Source organism: Colius striatus, chromosome 3 (genome assembly GCF_028858725.1).
Source record: "Colius striatus isolate bColStr4 chromosome 3, bColStr4.1.hap1, whole genome shotgun sequence".
Lineage (NCBI taxonomy): Eukaryota > Metazoa > Chordata > Aves > Coliiformes > Coliidae > Colius > Colius striatus.
The window spans coordinates 86,319,318-86,331,611 of NC_084761.1; the positions used below are offsets into that span (position 1 = coordinate 86,319,318).

General features: G+C 38.9%; 1 protein-coding gene across 1 annotated transcript in view; it reads left to right on the top strand.

Annotated features, from left to right (window-relative positions):
• STK32B (serine/threonine kinase 32B) overlaps nt 1-12,294 on the top strand; it is a 191,361-nt gene that overhangs the window by 93,429 nt on the left and 85,638 nt on the right. Inside the window, exon 4 of the mRNA XM_061992970.1 lies at nt 8,415-8,588. Coding sequence (XP_061848954.1) covers nt 8,415-8,588 — 174 coding nt within the window. The remainder of the gene's footprint in view (nt 1-8,414; nt 8,589-12,294) is intronic.

The window sequence follows — 12,294 nt, forward strand, 5'->3', positions numbered from 1 at the left end:
TTTGGACTCAGATAGTAAAACTGAATGAACTTGGTGAAATCTGATGTGCTTTTTTTATAGCAGGACAATTAAAATGAGCTCTGATGGTGTTGTATCCAAGTCTGCTAAAATTCTAAACAAACAGCCTGAGAAATAAGCCTGTTTTGCATTCATTTGCAAGTCTTTATCATTGGTCTAATAACATTTGAGAAAACACAGACTTTATCATGAAACTGCCATTAAGTCTACAAGCATATGAGCAAATGAGCCAGAAAAGTAATTAATTTTCTCCTCAAAAAACAAATTATCAGAAAGCACTTTTAGAGATGGAGCACTTGGAAAAATGTATCACTGGTTATATGGGAATAAAATTGTCATGGTGAGTGCTAGCTGTGTATTTGTGTGGTAGTTTTTCTACTTTCAATCATTCACAGTGCACCAAAAATTCACCCCATTTTTCTGAAATTTTCTGGACCTCAAGCAAACGTTTGTGGAGGTTTCTACTAATGTCACTCATTGTCTCAAAAGTTACTCCTCTGCAGTGGTCTTTCTTGGAATAAGTTATCCAATCCTTTTCTATGAGATTTGGAGAAATCTTCTCCAACTTCTGCTGAGAAGAGCTTGGACACTATGCTGTTGAGCTGAGGAAGGGAACTAATTGCAGTTTTCCACTACCCAAGGCTATGGTAGTGATGACATAAAGATGACAATATCTACAGATGGAGAAAAGCTCTTTGTGAAAGAGATATAGACGGAAAAGATGAGTGACAAGAGTGACATGGTGCAGCAAAAAAAATCCTAGGTGAATATAAGCAAAAAGTATTTTCAACACTTTGGTGGCTAAAACATATTTCTTGGAATTTCCATCCTTGGAAATTTTCAAAACTGCCTTGGGCAAACTGACCTGTTTCAAATTAGCCCTGCTTTGAGTTGGAGATTGGACTTTTGGAGATTGGCCTTGTTGGCCTTGTTGACCTCTTCTATCCAAAATTATTCTGTGTATCTGTCTTAATGTTCAGTGAACCCTACTTAATTGCAATGTAAAAGATTTCATATGACTGTAAGCTGTATGCAAACCCTGGCTTTACGCACTTCACCCCCAGTCTAGAGGAACAGAAAGGAGTCTAAACAGTAAGAACTTATTTTCATTTCATTGGTGACCACTTACATTTAATTACATGGTTTCTCTACCATATCAGAGAAGATATCATAATGAAGGACAAGCCAAATATCCACAGTTATTACCATAACTCACATTTCCCATGACCTCATTGTCTGCTAGCATGTGCAAAATCAGAGGCAGAAATAAACTTCCCTTAGACAAAGCAAAGGATTGGTTGGTTAGAGACAGATGAAGGAGTAATAGAGAAGACACTGTAAGGCAAAGCATCTCAAATAATCAAGACTCACAAACAGCTCAAAACAGTATTGATCAATACCTATATCTTACACACATAAAATAAATTCTTGAGGTTTTTTGCATTATGTAAAATCAAAGTGCATAGTTAAACAACACGCAAAAGTAATTTGGTTTGCATTTTTCTTTTGTAAGTTTGATTCATTATTGTTCTTTGCTGCCGGCTTGTTACATGGTTGTGTAGCTCCTGTAGCTATGGCAGTGCACCTGGGAATGGTGAGCAGCTGCTTCTCGGATCAGAGAGAGTTTGTGGCCTTCTCTACTCAAGCTTATGGAGGGAGAAGAATACTTCTCCTCCATGTGTAGATGAATACTAAACTGTCTAATTGATAGCCCTTAAGGCTTCGAGCCCTGAGAGCCTGGTTTGGGGCAAGGGCTCTGAGATTTGAATTCCTTTGTGAAATGTAAAGATTGTTTTGAACAATATTTCCTAAAGAGAAGAAATTCTCACTGACAAACAGAGTTAGTGGTAAATTGAGTGATTCAAACCTCATTTGAGCACTCAAAACAGCTACACACCAGTGAAGTGCTGTAAGTAGAGATGACTCTTCCAAAGGAGCTGGTACATGCACACAACACAGCACAGGCTTGCTGGGTTAGGTTCAGGAAGCCAAACTAGCCTAACTAGACTAGTGAAATGCTTTACCAGAGGTAGCAAATTCTGCTTTCACAAAAGAGTCAACACCATGGTGTGACAACTAACCTTGTGCCTGGTTAAGGTGGTTTCTTTGGACTTAGCTCAGATATCCTGATGATCTTGCAGTAGGCAATCCAGATACAGACATACAATTTCTCATGAGATCAGTCTGACCAGGGTCAAATCATTACCTGTCTGCTCTCTCTTGGACAAGCTGCATTGGCTTATGGAAGTTTTCCCTTTTGTGATCTGTCTGCGTTTGAAAGGTCTCTTAATGTTTTGATAATCCAGGCCAACGTTGGGCAGCTCTGTAACAGGGATTGAGAAGGGAATCCACAAGGCCAGCTCTTCCCAAGCCCTTGTCATTCCTTGTTTTGAACACAAAGTTAGGAACCATGCTCTGTTGCAGGTCTCTGCTTTGCACTGTTCTTGAACATCTACATCAACACTGGGAAAAGACTACAGACATTAGGGGCTTCATGTCATTAAAAAAATTGCCTCATCCCCTTTATTATACCAGGAAAAAAACTGGTGATGGGTTTGTGTAGAGCCACTTTTTGCTCAGTACCAGGGAGAGGGGGGTTGAAGTGGTGGCTCCCATAAACAGTTCTCAAAACTACCTCCAATCATTAAGTTGGACCCATCTCTGGCTTGGTTGGACAAATCTAGTGTCTCTGCTATCACTATTTAAGAGGCGATATCTGCAGCAGAAGAGGAGGTAGAGGAGTGGTACAAGATGGAGGTGACCACACAGATCCCACAGTCAGAGGAGGAAGGGAGGAGGAGTGCTGGACCAGAGACCCTCCTGTAGCCCATGGCAAGAGAGCAGCTGTGTTCCTGCGACCCACAGAGGGCAAAGGCAGTACTTGATAGTCACCAGCAGCCATAGGAGGACCCTGAGCCAGAGTGATTGCAAATGAAGGCCCCATGCTAGAGGGGGCTAAGTGTACCTGTATAGGCAGGAGACTGTGTGAGGAGACAGCCATGGCGGAGGCTGTGCTGGAGAGCTTATGAGCCGCAGAGATCCACACAGGAGGTGGAGAGGAGCTGCAGCCCTTGGGATGAACACATGTTGGAGTGGCCCATACAGGACTGCCTGGTGTGTGAGGGCCCTTGTGCTGGAGCAGGGCAAAGAGTCCTTCTGTCCTGAGGAGAGACAAGCAGCAGGAGCCATCAAGAAAGACCGATCAAAACCCCCATTCTCTGCTCCCCTGTGCCGGAGGAGGTGGAGGTCTGGTGCTTGAGCTCGGGAAGAGGAGAGGGTAGGTGGAAGGTAGTCTTAAAGGGCTGATCATTGACTCACTATGTGTTGTTTCTGTTTGATGTGATTAATTTAAGTTCTGTTTTCTTCCCCAAGTTGAGCAGTCCTATCTGTTTTGCATGGGACCAGAAGTGGTGAGTCAGCCCTTCCCGTCCTTAGGGAGTTTCCAAAACCCTCAGTACTTTTCTCTTCAGATGAGGAGCGAGTGGCTGCACGTGGTTCTTTGTTCCCAGTTGGGCCAAAACCATGACAACTAGAAAAAGATCCTTCTTTAAATTTGTAATTAGGAGCTGCCAAGACTCAATCATTTACCATATTCGGTACAGTGCAGAGGTGTTATCTGACTGCCTTCACTTATGCATATCTTGCTTTAACTAATTACCTCAGATTTATGAAGTTCAGTTTGGACTTAATGATTAAATTTTTGTAACGTGTTATTACTCTTAAAGTCATACATAAAATATCCATCATGATGTTCTTTCCCCCAGGTTATACCTATAAAACAACAGCTCTGGATACTGAGTGCCTTGTCTGGCAGGATTTCAGTGAAATATTATCCTAGCTAACTAATGAAGGAATGAATGCAAAAGGGTAAAGTGATCTTAGTAATTCATCTGTAACTGCTTTTGTGAAGAGACAGAAATACAAATGATAAATAAAGATATTATATAAATTAAAAATAGATATCATTAAAACAAATAAACAGATATAAATATGGAAACAGATATAGCTTATTCAGAAAATGATTTTAAAAATTCTGTTTAAATTTGTTTCCATGGAGGATTTTGTTCAATGGTAGTTCGTCATCCAGTCTGAAGATAATAAAAAATCCAATTCACTCTTGCTAGGCTCATTGTTATTTAATCTTAATTTGTAGAAAGCTGATTCTAGTGCATTAAAACTTTTCTTCAAGCAAGAAAAAGCAGAGAATATCTCTATAATTAGAACAGTTTTCCTACAGCTGGTTCATGATACTACGTAAAAAACAACCAACCAAACAAATAAAAATACTTCAAGTCCTTTACTCTTTGACTTCAAAGAGGATTAAAATTTGTTTTTACAGTAATTTAGTAATGTATTGTTACTATCAGTCACAATCCTATTGTTCATTCAGTATTTCTCAGTTACCTGGTTAACATAAAAATGCCAACCAACTTCTGATTTTCAAAAATCAATCAATCCTTTTGTATGTCTTTTGCTTTTGAGCAAATAAGAAGCTTTAAAATGTAAAAATATAGTGCTTACTCAAAAACACTAATCTCCACTGGTCTGCTTTGCCACCAGCTACCCCCAACTTGCAACAATATTTTCAAAGATTCACTTTTCCTATGGAAAATAATTCTTTTTCTGTCAATTTCAATTCTTAGACTAATAAACCAAAACCTCTTGTTTTTTTTAAATATTGAAAAAACAAGAAGCTAAAAAGGAATACCTCATTTCTCATGTAAAGAGGGGATACTGGATTTGTGTAAGGGAGAGAGACAGAGGACTAGACTGCTTGTGACCATGACAAACCAAACTGGTCAGGAGCTAATACACCAGTTCCTGTAAATCCTTAACATGAAGCAGGAGCAACACTGTTCAGTACCCATCTGCACAGCAGGACCTGGAACAACTCTGCATTCAGTAGTTTAGAAAGTAGCTAGAGGAGCTACTTAGTAGACTGGTCATCAGCTCCAGACACATTCTCCTGTTTGCTATATCCAAGCTTTCATTTATGACATGGACACATAATTTCACTGGAATTAACTCATTTACCCTTCATAAAGTCTCTTAGAATGGTCTTGCAACGCCTTTAATTGAACTATAGTCTGATCCAAATAGTCAGAGAAATGCCATCCATGCAAGTTTGACCTAACTGAATCGACTGTGCAGGAAAAACACCATTACCCATGGCTATGTGTGTAAGATTAGAATAATGATGTATGTCAGGTGTGATATAATTTAGAGTAAGTGGAAAAGTCTGATGATATACTGAATGTATCTATCCATTGGTCCTGTACAGCCGATATCTTAACTACATTAGTATATACAACACTTCTGACAAGATCAGCAGTTACAACTGATAAATATCATCGCGAAAGAAAAATCTGGCTTCAAGTGAAAGAGGACAACATTGGAGAAGATGTACAGAGCTACTCAAGAGCTGTGTCTCAGTGTGAATCATTCTAGCTTCAATATATAAATAAAACTGGCCTGTGCTCCATTCACAGGCCATGATAGATCATTGAATCACAGAATCATAGAACACCAGGTTGGAAGAGACCTATGGGATTGTCTGGTTCAATCTTTCTTCACAAAAGCTTGATCTAGACAGCACCCTGTCCAGCTGAATCTTAAGAATGTCCAGTGAAGGAAGGCTGACGAGTGCAAAGATTACTCTCACTTCTGAATCTCTTCAGGTTTGGTTTGGGTACCTTTTTTGTTTGTTTGTTTGTCTGTTTGAGTTCAAAACACTTTGTATTGCCACCTCTGGAAGCCTTCTAGCTTTGTTTGTAGGGATTGCACCTACCTTAATATGTTTACCAGTGAAACAAGGAGCAGTAGCAGGAAGTCAATCATTCACAAATGAGTCTGACACATTCCTGGACATCTCAGTAACACCAAGCAGAGTCCCTGAAAACTCCCAGAGCGCTGATGGGGTGAAGGTTGATTGAGTCCTGGAGGAAAGTGGTATTTATTTCCATGGTCTCCTTTGCTACTCCCCGAGTGTCTGCTCTCTGCTGACTCCCAAGCTAGTTAGGTGTGTAGTTTGATCTAGTGTGGTTGCTCTTAATGTTGTTATGGAGTGTGTGCAGAACTAACAGGCAACCCTCCATACCTGACTGTAGATGCACTCTTTCGTGTAAAGCCTATTATTTCCTGACATAATGAAGTGAGATAGAGTACCAACTGTTTCTAGTTCAATGTTTTGATCTCTCTTTTAAATCAATAACAATTCACAGATGCACCAAAATCTTACCTGCTGATGACAAAGGACCACCAGTCCCCACTCACAAGCACAGGAAACCACAGCACACCAGCAGAAACACATGCTTGGAATGAAAACTCAGTTCCATCAAGTGTTAGTGTTCACGTGGATGTGGATAAGATTTCTCATTTATTTCTGGATTGTTATGAGGGCTCTTCTATCTAGCCTAAGCATTCATGGGCATACTTTGAAACACACAATTTTCCCAGAAAAGGGAATAGGCATTGAGTTTAAAAGCAAAGTCACGGTAGTCATCCTTTGCCCAACCTTCACCGTCTGAGTTATGGTGGCTAAATCACTGGAAAAAATACTGTTACTCAGGACATTTTCTTTATTGAGACCGGTGTTGCATCAGTGTGTAACCATATGATTTTATACACCAGGAGAAATCTTTAGATACAGACTAGACACAATATTTCACTTACACATTCAAGTAGAGTTTTCATAAAAAGGAACCAGATAAAATCTACATGTTGCATAAGTGGTAACTGAAGAAAAAGAAAATATCTCTCATTACATCTGCTCAACACTACAACTACTTCATTTTAAATCACAGCAGTGGTTAAAAGGAAAAAAAATATCTTGAAGACAACTTGAGTGTTTAAGCTTCCTTTTGCAGTTGCTGTAGGCTCAGTAATATGCAACAAAGTAATTTGAATATAATTGTAGCCTTCTGGTTTTTAATGCATGTGTTATGAAATTCCGAGTCTCTAGAGGTGAGCAGACACCATTGCCACCTATTTTTTACTGTTTTGATTCAGATATTTAACTTATTGAGAAGTAAGCTTAATGCAAATAAAATGGCTTTCACCTCCTGGTATTTGGCAGGCATACAGAAATGCAACAAAGAGCAAAGTACCTAGAGACAGTCCCTTCTCAGAAAGAATAGAAAGCATTTTAATTCAAAATTAAATATCTGTGACAACCCTTAAGCAGTGCCCCAATTCGGAAAGTGCAAGTCTGGGAATGAAAGTGAAACTGTACATAACTGTCAATTAAAATAATCTAATATAGACTTTTCTACCTTTGAGGGGAGAGTGGGCATAGATTTTCTGGAAGCCCATTCTTTTTCATTTCCTTAACATATATTTTATAGTTCAGAACTTAATCATGTCTGTAGCCAACATATATTACACACCTCATGGGAGGAGAGGTGATGGAAGAGGCACTATCATTGTGTATCACCTCTCAGCAGTTAATATCCACAGCTAGTATAAGCTAATATAGCTTCATATCAAAATTAATTCCAAAACAATTTCTAAGACAAGAGTGACCTCATGTTAGAAATAAGGTACTCACCATTACCCACTTGGGAAGTCTAAAATACTGTATCTTAGACAGTTGCATTCAGAAATGAAAACCAGAGTTTCTGTCAGTTTATTCAGATCACAAATAAACAGAGCAATGGCAGCATAGACAAGGTAAGTAGAAACATATGAAAATTCCTGCTTGCCCAAGCATTATATATATATTATACATTGTCTGGCTACACCTTTGTATTTACAGGATTTAAATCAGATCAAAATTTGATCCTCAGAGTATTCTATAGGAAGTTCTGGGAAAGAGTCCAGAGGAATTCAGTCAGTAACCATGAAGACTTTGTCATTTTATAAGATGTAAGTTGCAGACTGAAAAAATATGCATTGTTAGGCACTAAAATTGCATTTTTATTTCTTACTGAATTTGGAGATATACTGCAAGTGATAGAAAATAGCTAATGGAACATTGTGTATATTTATTGAATCTGGAAAATACTCCTGGGATAGCAGCTCTCAGCTCCGCCAGGATACTTTCCATTGGCTGTGAATATCAAGTATGTTTCAAGGCCTTCCATTTTATTGCTGATCTTAGGTAAGCCATTTTGTTAACTGAATGAGTGTATGATTATTTAAAAATGTGAGAACCTGGAAGGTATTTTCAATATTGTTTTATCAACATTCAGGTATTAATGTATGGTTAAAACAAGACAGCAATACAGCAGCAGTTCAAGCTCTAGTTGCCTTTAGTATGCAGAGGGTCCCACCACAATCAAAGTCTGATTGCAGGATTTGACCACAGCAGTGAGAAAATAGTGTATTCCTTTTCAGCAAATCATGGACTTACCATGAGCAGATCACTTTGAGATCTCAGCTGTAACTCTTTCTTCCAGGTATTCCTTTCAAGATGAAGAAGATATGTTCATGGTAGTTGATCTCTTACTTGGAGGAGACCTGCGTTACCACTTGCAGCAGAACGTCCACTTTAATGAAGGAACTGTTAAGCTGTATATTTGTGAGCTGGCATTGTCCTTGGATTATTTGCAGAGATACCACATAATTCATAGGTGAGTGGATTTCATTTGAGGGACTGGCTGCTTCCTTTTGGCAGAGTGGAAGAATTTTATCACATATCTGATTTCATGATTTTATTTAATCAAAACCTTTGAAATGTTTTCATTATTATCCAAGGCTGGAATTTGACTCTGAAAAGGTTTTTTAAAGTATTTTCTACCCTCAGCCATTCAGTAGCCTGATATCCTTTTCATACTACCTTTTTCTTGTTCTGACCTCATACTATGATGTGTTTTTTTCACTACGATCTTAAAACACAAAATACAACTCATAACAGCATCCTGACTGCTTTTAATTTATGTTTGGTTCTCCAGTGCCCCAAAGTTCCTGAACATAAAAATGTTGTAATCCAGTAGAACAACTTCAGAAAACAACAACAGGGAAAGGTCACAAAACCAAAGGCTGAGAATAACTTGTTTACTTGCAGAATCTTCACAAAGGTCGGAAGGAAGAAGAGAGGTGGGGAAATAAGAGAAATAGTAAGAATAATTTGGAATAGTGATGGATAGTGCATCCTTTTTGCACTTCTTATGTTAAAACAATCTATTATTTTTACTACCATACAGATGACAATCATAGTATTCATGTCAGAAAAGGTGTTAAGCATCAGGGTATGTTTGTTTTCCTTAGATAATTTGGCATTTAACTGAAGCAGTGAGGTAGCTTCTCTTTCTATGTTAACACAGCAACTGTGAAATTACAAAATTATGGGCTTGAGCCTCCATTTAACTCTTTTTTAGGCTAATTTTTTATATTCCTTCCTGATTTACAGTGTTCTGAAATTCTGTATCTTTAACATGCTGATTTTATTTTAGTACATTTCCGTGTATTTGTGTAAGTTTTTCTTTCTCAGTGCATATAACAGTGGAGCTCAGAATTTCAGCTGACCTTTGTTTCTATGCCTTAAGGATTATTCTTCATGAAAAACAAATTGATGAGCATTTTTCTCACCCTCATTTTAATGATGAGACGTTTTATGCAAATAAGCTGTCAAAACATTCATGAGAGGATCCAGCTCATAATCAAAACTTGTATTTTGCTACAAGTCTGAGACTGAAAAATGTTTCACAGAAAAGTCTATGAAAGATGGCAGATGTCTTGAGAGAATGAAGGACTAGATTGAAGTCATTGAGGTTGTTTATAGTTTTTCATGACACTGCCTGCATTGCCATAATCCAACTGTGAAATTGGGCAAGACACTTTGTTCTCTTTTGTATTACTTGATCATGACTAGTAAGCACTTGATTTTACTTAATTGTCTCTTTTGCACTGGTTGTATTATAGAGTACCTCCACTGTCTTAAAGACTTGTTGATTTACACCGAGACAGGGGAAGGCATGAGAGTCTGGAGATGGTGGTTGCCTCCCCTGGGAGCAAGTTCAGGGGTTCTTTTTTGCTTTCACTCTGCACCAAAAGGTTTCTCAAAATCAGACATGTCAAAACACCTGTTTTTTTAGCCTGTGGTGGGTCTCACAGGATAGTTAGCTAGGATTATTGCTTAAAAGATAAAGAATCTGTTTCAGGACTCCACTGTGTTATAGAAGTGTTTATTTTGAAGCTGACAGACCTGAGATGTGAGCATGACTCACATTTCACTGCTTAACTGCCCAAGTCACCCAACTGTGGCACAAGAAGGACCCTTTTGCCTCATCTTCCCAACAATTACCATAAAATACCAAATGATCCACATGCCAATGAACATTTGATTTTGCCAGGAGAGATCCAGGACATTCTACCTTTTACCTCACCACCACCTGGAACAGCACTCTGCAGGATGGATCTTCAGCTCCCATAAATCTCTGTAGCATGACTGGCATCTAGAGAACAATGTTGACTTAAATTGTCTCAAGACCTGAGCCAGCAGTGATGCACAGTGAGGAGATATGAAGTCATTACTTTATTGTTGCAAACACACTGTCTTGATCAGAGATGAAACTAATGAGCTGATTGGTGTTTATTCTTTGTGGTAGCAGACCTCAACAATATCATTATGAACAAATGTTTCCAGGCAGCATTCACATGTTGACCTACAAAACTGTATTAGTTTTTTCATTTCTTAAATGAGTGCATTGTCAGCAAAAATAAGGTTAGCAAGTCACAGATTCATTGAGAGAGCCCCCTACTAAATTTTGTCTGGGCTACAAAGAATATTCGAATGACTCATCTGACTGGGTAGGTGGGTTTTCAAATTGCAATATTACAAAGAATGGAATATATCATGTGTGAGTCAGGAACTTAACTCCTCCTCAATATTTACAGATGTGTATGGAATGTATTCAGGTTTCCATTACTATTGCATCTGGCAACATGACAGAATGCTTTCTTGAAGATTAATCTTCAGGCTCAGGAGTCTGCTATAAAAGAAAGTGGTAAGGAAGGGGACAGGAGTTATCAGGCATGTATGAATGGATGTAGAAGTGTGCACATCAGTGCTATACCAGTTCCTCTTGCAGATGCAACACCTCTCTATTTGCTCTGTTTGTGGTTAGTGTTGTGTACTTTGAATCTGACAGTCATTTGAATGTGGCTGAGGGTTGACCTGCTGGAGAGCAGCTCTGCAGCAAGGGACTTGAGAGTCCTGGTTGATAATAAACTAAATATGAGCCAGCAATGTGCCCTCATGGCCAAGAAAGCCAATGGCACCCTGGGATGCAACAAGAAGAGTGTGGCCAGCAGGTCGAGGGAGGTTCTGCTCTCCTTCTACTCTGCCCTGGTGAGGCCTCATCTGGAGTCCTGTGTCCGGTTCAGGGCTCTTCAGCTCAAGAAAAACAGGGAACTTCTGGAGAGAGTCCAATGCAGGGGTACCAAGATGATCAGGGGAATGGAGTATCTTCCTTACGAGGAACGGCTGCAGGAACTGGGGCTGGTTAGTCTGGAGAAGAGAAAATGGGGAGTCTCATTAAAACAAGTATTTAAAAGATGTTTGTCAAGAGAATAAAGCAGTACTTTTTTCTGTTGTCTCAAGTGACAGGACAAGGAGTAGTGGCCATAAGCTACAACACAAAAAGTCCCATGTAAACGTAAGGAAAAACTATTTTACTCTAAGTGTAAGGGATCCCTGGCACAGGCTGCCCAGGGAAGTTGTGGAGTCTCCTCGAGAGCTTTTCAAAACCCACCTGGATGCATTCCTGTGTGACCTGAGGTGAACCTGCTTAAGCAGGGGATTGGACTGGATGATCCTTAAAGTCCCTTCCAACCCCTACCATTCCATGATTTTGTGATTTCAGCAAGAGAAATATAGTTCCTGCAGGGGCATCTTTAACTATAAATAGTGTAAAAATGACTACTATTCTGGTGTGTTTATGAAACTTGTAATTTTTATTAATCACATCCATGTATATAAAATCCATATTTGTCACACATAAGCCTCCAACAGTGGATTTATTTCTTATGGCACAATAATAAATGCTGCACTGCATGTCTGATTTGCAGCCCTATTGAACATAGATGTTCACTCAGAATTATAAATACTTTGAAATGAAAAGCTGTAATTTGAAGACTATTCTGGGGAAGTTTTTCACTTAACTTACAACGCAGCTAAATTAATATTGAGATATTTGTGAATTATTGGTCACAGGTAATGGCTATATCACAAAAACTTGTTTCCTCACAGCCTTGCTTTAAAAACATTTTATCCACATTTCTTAAATGAAAACATAATTCTTTAAAAGCTGGATGAACGGTGTTTGTTATAGACCC